Raw genomic sequence first — 16134 nt, 5'->3', positions numbered from 1 at the left:
TGTAATCCTCATGTTATTCCCTTACTCTTTTGCTATACTTGATTTCCTGTTCAGCAGTTTACTTGGTAAACAGCCTGCCCAGGATCACACAATTCCTTTTAATCACTTGCTATTTAGCCTTTTGCCCGAAATCCCTTTCTTTTCCAGAACCCATGCACTATCTAATAAAATTTGAGGTTTTTGCTTTCTACATGTTTCATTGGATGAAGAACACTGTTCTTCATTCCATTTCCCATCTCCTAAGAGGCTATTCCTTCAAGCTTCTTCTATACCTTTTCAAGCTTTACTTCCCAGTGTACAACTAACTGACCACCCTCAACATCTCTCCATCGTATCAATAACATACTGACAAAGCTTTCAGAGTTCCTGCTCTGTCTTACCTGCCAGCATTCCTCACAAAACCCAGGTCAGCAAGTGCTACATCGCAGAGCTCACAGCGGAAACATTCTGGGTGCCAGTTGTTGTTCATTGCCTTGATAACACGCCCAATAATGAACTCACCTGCAAAAGGAAAGCAACACCTTAAGATACATGCAGAAAACAGTCTTAATGAAAGTCTACTGCCCTTTATAATCCTTCCACTTTAATTTCACAAGAACTAGTAGAGTCTAACTTGGAAAATACCAACACAAACCAAAACAAAAACCCCACAAACAAAACAACTAACTACTCCCACAACCAGGATACCCCAAAGCACTGCTGGTAGCTCACTTTGTTTCCCTCCAGAGCTCCTTAAAATAACCTCTGCAATGGTGAGAGGTCTGCACAGCCCTCTAGCTGTTGCCCCACGGTACTGACATGCACCACATCTTACCACATTCCCCACAGCAAGGAGCAAACAGCATTTGAAAGTCATGTTCACAGTACTTCCGACCTTCAAACTGGGAACAGAAGAAGAGAGAAGGAGCCCTCATGAGTAACTGAACTACCCTCGTGTCTTGACAGTTTTGCATGATTTTCTATTGAAATGACCAAGTCAAGGTCAGTCAAGTTTTGCAGTTCTAGCCCCCCCTCACCTGTTCTTAAACTCCTAAGGATCTTCCATAATGATATACCCAGATATGGCTTTGGCCTTGTGGTCAATTTGCTAAATTAACAGCAGTGCTACTGCAAGATGGTAAAAATCTTGAAGTGTCCAAAGCCCTTTTCCTAGAGTTGAATTTAATTTCATTATTGCTTTATTTTTTAACACTCATGTAATTCAGAACTACTCCTCCTACATGAGGTTAAAACTCAAGGCAAATTAAGAATGCAGCATATTTAAACCAATGTGTTATTCAAAATGTGTGCTTGCACATAGTCTGTAAAAACACGTCAACCTTGTTTTTCAATAAGTCCACCAATTTTGGTTGCTTAATTGGAAAGGTTGGGTACAAAATGTCTAAAAATAAAGACCAAAAAATCACTTCTGCCTTATGAAATATTAAGACATATTTTCTATTTTTGTTTGAAATTCCTCTTACCCAAAGAGCAAGCATACAGTTTTTATTGTTACTGATGTATAGGAAGGAATGTGTAAGAATTAAAAATTAGAGAAATTAGGTCCAAAGCCCCTCCAAAAATAGCAACAGAGGTTTAGGACTAAGAAATTAAATATGTGAGAAAGATGTAAAATCATATCTCAGGCAGAATTTTTGCCTAATTCCTCGTATTTTAATGGAGCTGTTTCTCTTCTCTTACACACAGTATGCGACCTCACCTCATAAAATAGTCCATCTGGGAACTGACGGAAACACTGAGCACAGACAAAGCAGTTTTCATGATAGAGTTCCCCGTTGCTGTTGACAATCTTCTCTGCAGGATCAAATCGAGCCTGGCAGCGTTCACATACTGCATTTGCGAGAGCATCAGACATATTACTGGAATAAAGACAAGAATAAGAACATGAGCACTGTCACAGCCAATCACATGAGCATAATGATATCATCCAAGTTTCCACAACAACTATGAACACAACTTTTCCACAGCTTTAAACTCCCTTTTGCATGAAACAAGGACCAATGAGTCAATTCAGCACTACACATTAGCTCTAAATAATGTCCTTGCTACTCACACGTGGCAGAATGAGCTCACATAGCAGACCTACCTATTGCACGCTTTTGGCTGCTTCCCCAGACTTTCATCCCGTCGTGTCATCCTGCTAGTAGCTCATAGCAAATATCCACCATTTTAAAGAAACCAGGAGTTCCAAGAGCAGCAAACACAATGATCCTGACTTCTTGGAATTTCTAGTCTCAGGATGTACACCTCCAAGGATTCTTAGATGTGCAATAAGCACTGGTATCCCACTGCAGTCTCCCTTTCACTGTAGGGATTAACGGGGCATTTTCCCCTCTACCCAGCAATTTATGTGTACAAAATTAATTAGAAAATAATTGCATACAATGCCTCTGTCTTCCCAACAAATTAGTTGAAACTATCCAAGTGTTAACAAGGTATGGAAAGAGAGAAGTCACTCTGGCTGCCCTGGCAAATGCATCAGCTCCATTTCCTCAGAAAGTGAGGCTAAAGAACACCCAAGCCACACTTGCAAATCATGTAAAGGTCATTTCCTCTGTTGCCCCTAAAATGTGGAATGACACGAACCTCTTTCACAACATTTTCACGCTTGCCATCATGGCAATCTAAGTTCTCTATATACCAGCAGAATGCAGCTTTAAAATCATATATAGCATGTCCAAACAGGGAAAGGAAAATTATGAGTCAGTTTCTTGTCGCAATGCTGGTTTTCTTTTAACCACCAGACTGTCAATAATATAAAAAAAAATCACTATTGTTTCACTTTAAGATACAAAAAACCCCTCTATTTTTTGGTTTCTGGGCACCTTCTGGAGTCCATGATTCGAAAGATACCAGGTTTATAACCGGGAGTATAACTTCCAGCATGTTAAAGATCTCAGAAAGATTTGTGTAGTATCTTTCCTGAAGCACATAAAGTATAAAATGAAAGATGGACTGGTTTACAAGTGGTTTTGCTTTCTTTTCATATTCAAAGCAACTTTGAAGTGAATTTCCATTGTTAGTGTTATTCTACAACTTGACATGCTACTTTCCACACCTCTTCATAGAGAACAGTAATTCAATAAGCATGTTCCTCTGCTCAGAGGCACCCTTGCAGAAACACCATTTGTATCCCAGAGCTTTGTGCTCTGAGCATAGCCAAAATGAGCAGGCAGAAGTGCAGGCAGCAGCCTCATGCTCCCGAGGCAACAAAACCAGCCCTGTACTTCAGCTGGCTCAGCTGAGCCAAATGGATCACATCTGCAGCCTGTACAAACATCCTACACTGTGACCTGGAGTGACCGCTCAGTAAAAACAGACTTTCTTTCTGCCACTGCAATTCCAAGGGTGGTAAAGACCAAGGAAGCTCCTAATAATTTCAAGGATGGAGTACTGATTTAGCAAAAATTAGTTACAACTTGTTTCCTTATTGCAGTATGAAGGAGCTTGAAAAAAGCAAACAGAAATGGACCAGATTTATGGACAAACAGGAAATCCTGTAGTTTCATAAACCAGAGATCACAGGTTAAACACAAAACCATCAGTGTTCGCAGCAAAGCCAACAGACCTAATCGGCTTAGTGTTCAACTGCTACTCTTTTGGTTACATCATGCAAAGGGATACCAGGACTTGAAAACAGAACCTCTCCACCAAGTATTTTTAACTCTCTTAAAAGATTTGATGCCTGAATTCCAAGCCATGAGCTAGACAACAGCCATGACGATGAAAACCTCATGTCAACATCAGTGAAAAAGCTCCTTTGGGTTAGGGCAGAAGAAACAGGCAAACAGCGTTCCAGAGTCTCATAGTTTCCTATGCAACAGCGAGTATTACACCCTACACACTGAAACAAAGGGCTCCGAATCAACACAAACAGCAAAGCATGACTTGAGGTTGTGTTTGTTGGGGGTTTTGTGCTTTAGTAACATAAACATTTTAAAAATCCGATGGGTTTTTTTCCTTTCTCCCAATGGACTTTAACAGCACCCTACAGAAGGAGCAGTACCCATCACTGCCACTGCCAGCTCGCTGCGAGCTGAACTCTGCAAGAACAGAGCTTCTACCGTTCCAATAGCAGCGGGCAACGACTGCCGCCGTGTTCCTGTATGAAACACAGGGCAAGCTCACGAGTGTGCCAGTTCACATCAAACACTACTGAGTGTACTTATCCTGGGAGAGATTCCCATACAAGTTGCATAGCTGCATTGGCAAGAAAGATAATGAAGAGGAAGGGACTCACTCACAAGAATAAGGCTTTCAGAAGCCTCCATTCTGAAGCCACCATTTGAGGGCTGTCAAGACAGAGTAACCCCACAGTAAACCCTAACTTCTAAACAGTGTAAAATCTATTGGGAAATTTAAATTCCTACTGAAAGCCAAACGCACTATTATTTGCTGTTCTGTCTTCCCTTACCACAAAGTACAACTTTGGATTAACTTTCTAACTCTCAAAAGCTTCATTTACCTCATTCGCTTGCAAAAGGAAGAGACTATTGAGAGCCCCAAGAGTTTATTTACTGTTCTGCTGATGCATGATGATTCAAAAGGTCCAACTTCTAACTATGGAATTTTGCTCAAGATATCCCTATACTTCTTCAACAACACACTATTATACGCAGGGAAAAACCACCAAGGCACTGGGAGAGGAAGAACACCACCAAAGGCACCCTTCTGATGGTGGGGTCAAGAGTGATCCCATTAGTTGGACTTGCTGTGTCCATCATAAGACATTTAGATCTGAATCTTTCCCACAAAGGACAGTCCCCAGTATGGAGTGCTTCTTGTATGCTGCTTGCTGATCTTTTTGCAATTAGGTAAAATAGAGAATCTTCCTCTCTTTTAACAATAAGCTGCTGATACAAAGACAGGAAAGGCTATTAAAACATGACCTGCTCAACATCCTGAAGTTATCCTGTCCTGTGCAAACCCCCAAATACAGTGCTCAAACCATGCTTTTTCCGATCATTCACCGTTACATGCCGTATCTTTAACAAATTACCAAAGTACCTATGGAAATGAGTTATTTACCATTATAATTAAGTGTGGGTTTCTCATGCTTTGACTTCTCAGAAGTATTTAATATGAAGTATTAATATAAAGCATATAGAGAGAAAAAATTCCTTTTTTATAAGAAGTAAAAGTTAATTGGGAGACTCATTCTGTGCCACTGGTACAGGTTTGAAAGCATTTTGCTTTCTTATTTCACTAAAGTCAGTATGTTCTAAAACCTGGTTTCATATATATTTGGACTAGCAAATGTCATATTTTCACATCATATTCTCATATAGGTTCAAGAAATTAGGCCTGTATAATACTGTGTATCTAGGGGGGGGATATCAGATAAAAGGGTTGGACTTAAATACCAAGAAAGCTGGCTCAAATGATTCAGGTTCTATACTTTTACATCCTCTTTTAAACATTTGTCCACAGGAATCTAGCACTGGTGACAGGTTGCGGAAAAAAGGCAAATTTAATACTTGCACTGCAAAGAGAATAGAAGAGAAGCTCCAGCCTTTGCATTAGTAGAATTCAGTATCTTAAACATAGATGAACCAGACAACTAGACAGAGAGGAGAACACATGAACAGTCCCAGATTTTATCAGGTCCAAGAAAGGAACGCAGGTGCAAGGAGTGCTTTAAATTGTCTCAAAACCTTTTGATATTTAGCATCAGAGAGTTCTCCATCACAAGGTTGAATGAAGAATTACTTTTAATACGAAAATGACCAATGACCTTGAAGATACTACAAAAAGAAAGGAAGACATTTCCAGATCAAGGGCCCAGGGAATTTTCCAAATCTCAGCACATTGACACTGCACCTATGCTAGGGAATCCTAGAGAGGTATTCTCTGCTAATTCTGGTCTACCAGTAGAAGCTGGTGTACACAGAAGATAATCACAATATCATAACATTTACATAGTCATTTCTGGTATGCGTACACACAGAAATGCCTAGGATAAAGTCAAACACCTAGAAAGCTGTCACCAACTGCCTATATCATAGGTGCCAGTAGCTAAGATAAAAACCAGAACACTCCAGGAGAGGGGCTTCTTCCCACCCCCATAGCATGGTTGAGGATTTGTGGCTTTAAGTCCTTCATGTTGACCACGACAAAACCACACAAAAATTGCCAGACAATACCAGACCTTATGATTCATTTCACAGACAATGACTAACACAAAGAAAAAAGAAAGAGGAAGGCCACCAGTTCCTGATCTTCTGCTGATAAATAGCCCTCAACTACCTTATTGTTCTTTTCACTGCCACTGACTTTTATCTGGACAACTTCTGCAAAGTGATTTAACTTCTTTAAGGTTATTACTAAGCTTGTCATAAAATCCCATTTGTTAAATGTATGATTGCTGTGCGCTTGATAAAACTATACGCAGAGCTTAACAATTTCAGCATTTCTCCTTCTGCCTGCATTGAATTTTCGGTTCATTCCCTATTTAGGTATTTCCCCAGCTGGCTAAATAAGAAATGCAGAACATTCCTCTCAGGATAGCTTCCTTGACCATACAGCTCCCAATCTCTCTTAACAAAACAAACACTTTTTGTTCTTATTTTCTACACAGGGATAACTAAAGTTAAGGAAAACATACAAATGAAACTTATGGTCACAATATGGGGGGGGGGGGGGGAAGTCTTTATGGCTCCTCATCTCTCCTTGGTCTACGAGCAACAGCAATTTGCTGTTAACCGAAGCCAGCTGCCACGCATTTCAACTGAGAACAACGTCCATATGGCTGGCCTGCAGGGGAAGCCACAATCAGAGAGACCTTTGAGACCAACAGCAGCAATGGAGGTCTATGGGTATTCCCACAGAAAAAATCCCTGTGCCACAGGTACTTTGTAGTCCCTCTCAACACAATGCAATATTTATTTTCAGTGAACCATGACCAGTTACTTAAAAAGACGCACATGTAGCAGTGTCCTCTCAGCCCAGGAAACATCAACAATGTAAAGAAAGGCACAGGTTTTAAACAGATTATACATCTTACACAGGAAAACGCCCTTTTATTATTAAGCATGTACTACTTCACCTACAATGTGTATTTGATAAATAACTCCTTACACACACACAATGTTTCTCTTCTTTACTTCCATTTATCTCAAAGGAGTTAAAATAAGATGTTTGTTTACTGGCACTGATAAGACAGACCATTCCCAAATGGGTTCATCAATTATCATCCAAACAGCAGCAACTCTACTTTTGGATTATTCTCATTTGCCTGAAGAAAGGACATAAATTATCAGGACTTATCAGGAAGGAGAAGCAAAACCTATCAGTAGCTCAAAAACTGTGGATAAAATACAAATAATTCATCTTCAGCTGAGTACAACCAAAATACGTGGACTTAAGTTTACTTTTCTTCCAGCTCCTGAAATGGAGCTGACATAGAAGGCAAATGAGAATGAACCTTATTCTCCACCAAAAACCATACTAGTGTAGTGCCAAGTACTATAAACATGCTGCTACAGGTTACAGTGAAACAGAGTTAAATAGCTGGAAGCAAACTACATTTTGACAATGTGAGGTAACTATGTCTGGGCATTTATCTCCTCATTCTTCCTATCTCCAGCTCATACTCTGCTGTTTGTGTTCCACTGCTGCTTCCTCAGTGCTTACCTTCTTTTCTCTCACAGGTCCCTTCCATGCTTCTCACTCTTCCTGAACAGCATCCTCTCCACTAAACGGCATCACCATTTCTTTCACTACCTTCTTATCCCCATCCTCACTAAATTCTCACACATTCACACTCACAACTTTGTGTAGGAAAACCTGAAAATTTACCAACTAAATAGTAGCTTTAGGCTAAAAGGCAAATAGTGGGAAAAGTAGGGCTCTAGTCAGGGACCCACAGTTCAAACCGAGAAGCAAACCAGCTCAATCACAGGTAAGCACCAGGTCTATCTCCTGCTAAGAAAAGACCGAAATGCAAAACTTGCGACTGCCATAAAAAACCACTCCACTCCATGTGCTCACTGAGCTCCCCAGAGACACAGATTTCAGATTCCATATTGCTGCTGCAGCTCACAGTTCTCCCAAAATGTAAGACACTGGTTTTAGTTCTAGTTCGTTTCTCTCCTGCCCAAAATTAGCTTCAACTAATATTGAAAAGTAAAGGAAAATTTTGATCCAAAGCACAGCAACAGCAACGATCAAATGAAGCAAAGGAATTGTCTGGGAAGATTTAAGAAGCTTTCGTTGATGTGTTCTAAATAATCTCAAGCAGCAGCTACACGCAAAGCTTCAGTTTCTGCTGGACTGGAGCTTACAAAAACTGAAATGAACCAGCTTACTATTAAGGGTATAGGTGAAGAAATGCACTGCTGCACCCTGCAAATAAAGGAACAGTAGAATTAAATCAACATTTAGAAAAATGACTACATTCCACCATTTCTTTATTCCCACAGTACCTAAATGCTTCACCACTAACGACACTAGCACTGATGTTGGTTCTGAACAGGCTTGTACAGTGCTTCAAAACGGGAAAGGTTCTCCATTGTTGCTTTCCTGTTATTGTTAAAACCAAAAAGCTTTCTCATCAGGAAAGTCTTTTCCTTCGTAATCGACTTGGAAATGAAAATAAACAGACTTCATCCCCTCTGGCTGTGTGCAGACACTTCCCGCTTTAAACAGAAAAGACACACCATCAAAACTGAATGTCTATCAAATCCTGGAAAATGCTTCAACAATGCCATTCCTTTCATCTCAGAGACATACCCACGTATCCCAGCTGCTGTATCTGTCCTGTTGCTCAGGAGTGACCCTGTGCCACTTAGCCGATCCTGCCGGCGTTGATAAAGTTTGGAAGATGCCAGCCCCCGAAGTCTCAGGCCAGCCATGGCACCCAATGCCACTGTGAAGGGGAAGGCAGAGAGACAACTGGAGCAAACACTGGCAACACTGATATTCAATGAGTCACCTTCCTTTTGGGAGTTGCCTTTACATTTTAGAAGAGCTAAAGCAGGATGCACAGACCGCTGCTCGAGCATTGTTTCTTTCAATTCATCTGCCACTCTCCTGCAGTCTTCAAGATAGGACAACCTCTTTCCTGTATTCCACTAGTAATTACCTATTTAAGCCAGCACACCAGGAGCCTGTATCAGGAACTCATTCTGTGTTAGCCTTGTACAACGTACCTATATAAATTTCATGAGTGAGATTAAAACAAAAAAACCCGAGCTTTCACATAATCAATCCACTTAATTCGAGAAGACTTTTTAATCAAAGCAACACAGAAATACAGAAAACCAAAAGAGATTATTAGATCTCTTGAGAATGAACAGTTTAGTTTACAGCAGATCAGTATCTGACCCTGGCATCTCTAAGGTGGGTCCCTGCAGGCTGCTGCATCACAAAATGTCTCAAGGATACTGCAAACAACAGAACTGTTCCTTCCATTTGGATAGAGCATATTCCAAGAAACAAAACCATAAGGATTTTTGCTTTCCAGATGCACTCCAGCCTGCAGAAGTGGCATGCAGCAGAGGGTCAGGAAGCAGGGAGAAGGAACATACTTGGCATTCCAGCCTCCAGAGCGCTTTGCTGCAAACTGAGCAGGGCCTTCGAGCAGGAGTTTGCCCTTTCTATCACCACTCCTCTCCACCCACCCTTGCAAGACAGAAAGAGGCTCACAGCACAAATGGCTCAGCTCATTGTAGGGGGGCAGAAAGGGAAGGATTTTGAGAATACAGAAGTCAGTTTTTAAGAGAACAAAGGGAAAGGATTGGAGGATGGGAGCATCTGAGTCAGTGTCATTTGATCAGCAACACCATGAAAAACATCTCAAGAGTCATTAGTAACAAATTATTTTTTAGTAAATTATATCAAAATGAGGATTTTTGTGGCATGAGAGTGCAATATATTCCATGACTACAGCCTGGAGAAAGTGACAAGTGACAACTTCCTAAGTACTGAATGAGTACTAACCAGCAGAGATCTCTTCTTCTATCCTTTAAAGAAAAACAGAAGGGTTTACTAGGGCCCAGCAGAACAGTCACAAATAAAGAACACCACACGTTCAAACCCAGGAATTGGCAACCTCCAAACCTACAATTCACCCCACATTTTGTTGGGAGTTTCAGACTCCTGACCTCTGACAGCAATCTGCCACTATCATTCTTTCAGTATCCCTGTGTGCTTTACCCATTTCGACTTTATGATGTAAATGGAACAGAAGAAGAAAAATGTCCTTCATATTGGGTGCTTTTGCTGACTTCTTAAATTTTAGAGCATTAAAACACTGGTTCTAAATTGTAATATTAAATCACCTTTTACTCTGAGCACAAAGCAAAATATTAATGGCACCAAACCTGTCAGAGCTCAAGGAGAATCTGGACAACACTCTTAAGGCATATAGTTTAGTTTAGGTAGTCCTGCAAGGAGCAGGGAGTTGGACTTGATGATCCGCATGGGTCCCTTCCAACTTGAGACATTCTATGATTAATCTCCTTTAACCTTAAGCAATCTGGCTAAACATCTCCTCTCTCAAACACCTAAGCTTTCACTCTTCTGACTCATACAACATGATTTTATTGGTTTTCAAATACCCACTCTTCCACAGCAAAGTATGATTCTATTCTTCAAAAGGGAAGCTGAGGGAGGGGATTGAAGGAAAAAACCATCAAAACAATAAGCATCCCATCTTCCCATCCCTCAACACAAGCTCACTTGCTTACTCACTCCTCGCACATTAAGAGTCCAAGTACACGATTTTGTTTTTCTTTCTCTCTTGACAAACAGCTTTTAAAAGACAGAGTCAATGCCAAAATCTTACAGCTGGTTACTTTCTGGGCCAAAGGAGAGAAGAAAGCAGCTAGACTTCTTTTAGGCATTAACAAGTAGTTCTTCTCAGAGAACCATCATTATGTCCCCCAGAACAGACTACTTAGGACCATACAAGCTAAAATCATCTAGAGAACCTCAGAGAGCAGATGTGGATGGAAAGATTATAAGATTAAAATCACGTTTTTCAACCCAGAGGAGTAGAAATGGCTGCTTATAACTCAGAAATGAGACATCTATTAGTTTGGTAACTTTCTAGTCAGTGCTAACAACCTTTCTTAGTATTATCGACCTCTGTACTCCCTCCTCCTCCTCCAAACCATTTTCCCTGCAATTACTTCATACAATGAAGTATTTGCACAGCAGCAGCTCTGTACTGAATTAAAAAGCACCTAGTCAAATGCTAGCCTAATCGAAAAGAATATATCCTTATTTCTTACCTCAAGTGGATTAGGAACAATCAATAAGCGTATCTGTAAATGCAGCTGTTCTTCTTTTGTTGACTGCAGGAAGTGCATAGGCGTATCCAGATCCCAATTAGACCAAATATAGTGATAACACAAATTTCTTACAAAAATAATTATGCCCTGAAACATGCACTTTGGAAACATTTTTCCTTGGGCTTTGTATTAGATTAATTTCAAGAAGCAAAAAACCCAGCACAGGCTTTTGTTACCTTTTTGTTTTCTAATCAACACCACAGCAGTAAAGTCCTACAAGAAATTACCTTCAATTCTGGTTTATTTTCTACACTGTTTGGTTCACCAGTCATTAACTAACCCTCTTTCTTAGGAGTAAGTCCATCGAGAACAACAAAGAAAACAGGGCAAAACACAGTAGCAAAAAAAAAACCAAAAGAAACCAAACACCACCCCCCTAAAAACCAACAAAACCCCCTACAGCAACCTACCCCCCAACAATCCTTGAAAAGGCAAAATCATAACAGAGAGATGGACCAAACATGTCGAATACAAATTATAGAAGCAGTCTTCACTTATTCCTTGGTATGGAAGTACCATAGTGTACTTCCAAAGGCACCAAACCCCACATAAATTGTACTTCTCAACACTGCAAAATATAGAAAGGCTGCTTAGAAACATACTGGTTTTATATCTAACACACTACCTCTTAATACAGACTTTATTTCCAAATGTAATTAAACAACATGTAACTCAAACTATAATACATACCTCTCCTTAATATCTTTCTGTCATCTTTGGATGTTCAAACAGATACACTCAAATAAAGTGTGATTTTTATTTGGTTTTAAGTTAACGGCATCCCTTTAAACCACAGACTGCTCTTGAAATTAGGGGCTAAGACAGCCGCTTCAGTCACGACACAGAGAAATAAAACAGCTCAGCCAAGACGTGGCAGTCAGAATTACTATTTGCAAGTTCCAACTTACTGGTTTTCCTCCCCTTGTCGCAATGTAACTTGGGATGCACGTAATATTCCAGTTTCCATTTGCTAATCAGTCACCCATTTTAATACTTTTCTATGAGGGATACATACAAGTGCACATCTTTCTTTGTATTTTTGTGGAATTATAGCCTTCCCTACAGATAAAAATCAGTAAATTGAACGACTGCAGCTACTGAAATTCAGGAGACACTCTCTGCAGCTAAATGGGACAGAGCACTTGAAAATGGAGTTATTTTTCACCAATCTTAATGATTAGTAACGCAGCAGTAACTAGAAGAGAGTCCTTTTATGTTTCTATTTGACAAGAAAGGTGAAGTGAAAAAGAATAATGTGCCGGTACTTCACCTTCTCCAGTCTTCCTTGCTTTAACACACTGTCACACAAAAATCATTCCCCTCCCTGTGCCAACAGTTTCAAGACCAGGGGCACACTGATGTCGTGGTTCCTGGCTCTGGAAGGTTCCCAGTGATGGATATTATGGGGATGCTTCAGCTGTGAAACAGTCCATCTCCTTCCAGTACCCCCAAAACCCTGAATCTCAAATGCTGGAGAACATTTGGTTACATAACATTGACAGATTTTAAGAACTACCAGGTAACTAATCTCGATCAACATCTGGATATAGTTCAGCCAAGTGACCTAAGTGATCCAAGGAAGTACACTCTCAATGCTGAATTCTTTCTAACGACTTCGGAGTCTGTCACAACCTGAAAACAACACTAAACACAGTGCTCGTCTGATGCCATCAGTCATGCAAGGTGCTCAGCAGTGCAATGTTTCGCAGACACTGAGAAGTACAGCTTTTGTTTTGCTGGGCAACTGCTACCCTAAGTGGATTATACAATTACCAAGGAAAAGGTCTGTTGAACTACAGCTATGATACATGGCTCTGACAGAACAGTTAATCTTTCTGTCCTATGAGTGACAGCAGGCAGAAATTCAGACATTTGCATAGCTGACACACTTTCTAGGACAAACATTTCTGAAAACATTAAATAACATCTGCATTCCCCCTCCAAAAGTTAAAGCCGAGGCCTGCTTATTTTAACAACCCTCTAAAGTACACCTGAGGAAAAGGAGACAGAAACTCTGCATTACTTTTGAAGAACTGCACACTCTGCAGTGTCTCAGTTACCTTGGCACACTCCATCAGCACTCACGCTTCACACCAAAGCTTTTCACTCAATACAGTGTTATAGCTGAACACGCAGGTTTCTGAGGAAGCATGGAGAGAAGATAACAAGGATTACTGGCCACAGGCATTTCTCACTGCCCTCTGCAGCTGAGTAACTTCACCTGAGACAAACATGTCATTCTGAGCAGCACTATACCACAGTTCTATAAAAATAGAACCACCTGGGTTCATACAGGCACAGTTCTTCCCAGGTCACAGTATCACACAGTATCACAGTATGGTCCTCCCCATCTTGCCCCCTTTTAGAAGCTGCATGGGTACTCATGACCTATGAATATTTAAGACTCCTGAGTCTTCCTCTGTTTGTAAGGAAATTACTGTAAAGTTGTAAATATGCACCTATCCCACATGTCAGAACAAAAAAGGGACCATTAAGGCAGAAAAGACAAAGTAATCTAAAGACAGGAGGCAAACCCCAAATGTTTTAACCACCAGTCAGCATCAATTCGTCATCATGGAGAGCAAAAATAACACTCACCCAAATCACAGATAAGGATATAAGAGTTATTCAGCATGTACTTATACCTAACAACCCACCAAACATGATCTACATCAAATAATCATAAGAAGCTGCATAATACAAACATCAACACTTTACATAAAAGAAAAATGAGTACTATATACAAACTACTCCAGATCCATTTCAGTATTCCTGGCCACAAAGAGCAATGCTTCAGGATTACAATGACAGTAGGATTCTGGAGGATGGCTATCCTAGAAAAAGCCCCCTGCTAATACTAGTATTACTTCACTTCTATATGCTTTTCATCTTCAAGGTATTTGTCAAAAGCAAGCTTATTTCCACAAACTGCTTTATAACGTCTGGCTCTTATTTTACAGATGGGAGAACAAAGTGATCAAAGACACTACAGCATTTGTGCAAACCCTGGGAAGATGCCAGTAAATCCCCTCCCCACCGCTTTTCTCATTAACAGCTGTCTATTAGGTGACTTTACAGAGCTCCCTCCAGTGTCAGCGTGTGAGGAGAATGAAGCTCCACATTTAAACAGCTCTTGGGAAGTGTAACGATAAGGCCACAGCCACAAGAGGAGCAAACAACGTGCGGGCAGAAGGGCAGCGTGAAGACCAGTCAGAAGGGCCCCGAAGTGCGGGGCACGGCGGCAACAGGCTGCAGGGAGCCCGGCTGCTGGGCGGACACAGCTCCGATTCACAGCTGCTCCTTCCCAACTCTGTTTCTGGTCTTCCCCCCGCCCCACGCAAGGCACACCGGAGCCGCCCTTGCTCTGCTCTTCCGAGAGGTTGTTTCTGACTACCATCCCACGGAGCGGTGCGGGAGCTGCTTGAACCTCACAGGAGGAAAACGTCCTCGTCCCCGTACCGCTCCCTCCCGAGCACACAGCAGCTCTCCCCGACCCTCCACCGGCTGCGAAAGCAGGGACAGCCCAGCGCGGGACCCACCGGCCCCCGCCAGCCGGCCGGGCTCCCCGCCCTTACCTGCCCGTCATGGCGGCGCGCCCCCGGCCGGCGCCGGGCCGTGGCGGAGGAGCTGCGCGGCGGCACTCGCGGCTCGGCGAGGCGGCAGCAGCCCCAGCGAGCGCCCGCGGGCAGCGCAAACCCCGCCCCGGCCCGGCGGCAGCGGCGGCCCGGGCCCCTGGGTGTGGGCGGGAGCGGCGGCCGCCGCCGGTGACTCAGGGCAGCCCCGCCGGCCCCGCGCATACTTTTCCTATAAAGGGAAAGTTCGGGAGCGGCGGGGAGCCGGCAGCCCCCGGGCACGGCCCTGCCCCACCGCCGCTTCGTGCGGCCCCACAGTAACCGCCTCGGGTGCGGTTACTCACGGTAGTGAGCCCGGAGGGAGAAGGTGAACGCGTTGTCATGGAGCCGCTACCTAGTGTACAGTTATATCTGACATACACCTCCCTGACATGGCTTCATTTTCCTATGAATGAAGAACCACGCTTCCCGCCAGCCATTACAGACTGTTACACTCATGGCATATCCTCAAGGCAAGGGGAAAACATCTCTGCAGTGTGTTTTACCCCCAGGGCAGCAAGAGACACGGCCTAGGCGGCTATATTCTAGAAAGCAGTTAGATGGCATCCTTTTTTGGAAAAGAGGGGTCCTGCTCCCAAAAACACCTCCAGGTGCAATGTTTCTGAAAACATCTGGCCCAGGGTGCCCAGAGAAGCTGTGGCTGCCCCATCCCTGGCAGTGTTCAAGGCCAGGTTGGACACAGGGGCTTGGAGCAACCTGCTCTAGTGGAAGGTGTCCCTGCCCGTGGCAGGGGGTTGGAATTGGATGAGCTTTAAGGTCCCTTCCAGCCCAACCCATTCTATGATCCAATCCCTTCTTGCCAACCATTAAACTTTGTCCTGAGCACTTAGAGAGTATTATGCCCTCTGACTTGATCAATGTACCAGTGCTAAAGTGATCCACCAAATGGGGCAGGCAGCTCCTCACCAACGGTGATTTCAGACTTTAATCTGTGTCTTGTGAGGCGGCCGAAGACACTGTGACTCACCATTGCTATGGGTAGTGCTGCACACTGAGGATGGAAACTGTGCCGGCTGTTTCCTGTGTCCAAACACCTCATTTTTTCAGCCCTGCAGTGAACATTTAGAATCATAAAGGTTAAATTAGCATTTGATGATTTTATTTATTTTGTCTTTAAGCCAGGGTGAAGAACTGAATTAAGAGGTTCTTATTTTGGTGTAACGGTTGGTTGAGGACAGAATAGTAGTTAACATCATTAACGAGCAGCC

The 16134-nt window shown here is 42.4% G+C and overlaps 1 protein-coding gene across 2 annotated transcripts in view; it reads right to left on the bottom strand.

The window, feature by feature from the left end:
* The window catches only part of LIMS2 (LIM zinc finger domain containing 2), a 31821-nt gene that overhangs the window by 15274 nt on the left and 413 nt on the right, over positions 1-16134 (bottom strand). The window contains exons 2-5 of one of the 2 annotated variants that reach the window (XM_080623897.1): positions 15894-15975; positions 1700-1859; positions 815-881; positions 381-501 (exon numbers count right to left, since the gene is read on the bottom strand). In XM_080623897.1, coding sequence (XP_080480023.1) covers positions 381-501; positions 815-881; positions 1700-1855 — 344 coding nt within the window. In that variant the 5' untranslated portion in view covers positions 1856-1859; positions 15894-15975. Of the gene's footprint in view, positions 1-380; positions 502-814; positions 882-1699; positions 1860-14869; positions 14987-15893; positions 15976-16134 lie in introns of those variants that run through there. The other variant, XM_080623896.1, reaches the window with a different exon arrangement.

The sequence above is a fragment of the Psittacula echo genome, assembly GCF_963264785.1.
Source record: "Psittacula echo genome assembly, chromosome: 7".
Lineage (NCBI taxonomy): Eukaryota > Metazoa > Chordata > Aves > Psittaciformes > Psittacidae > Psittacula > Psittacula echo.
The sequence above is the reverse complement of the archived record's forward strand: the minus strand, read 5'-3'. Positions and strand labels throughout refer to the sequence as shown.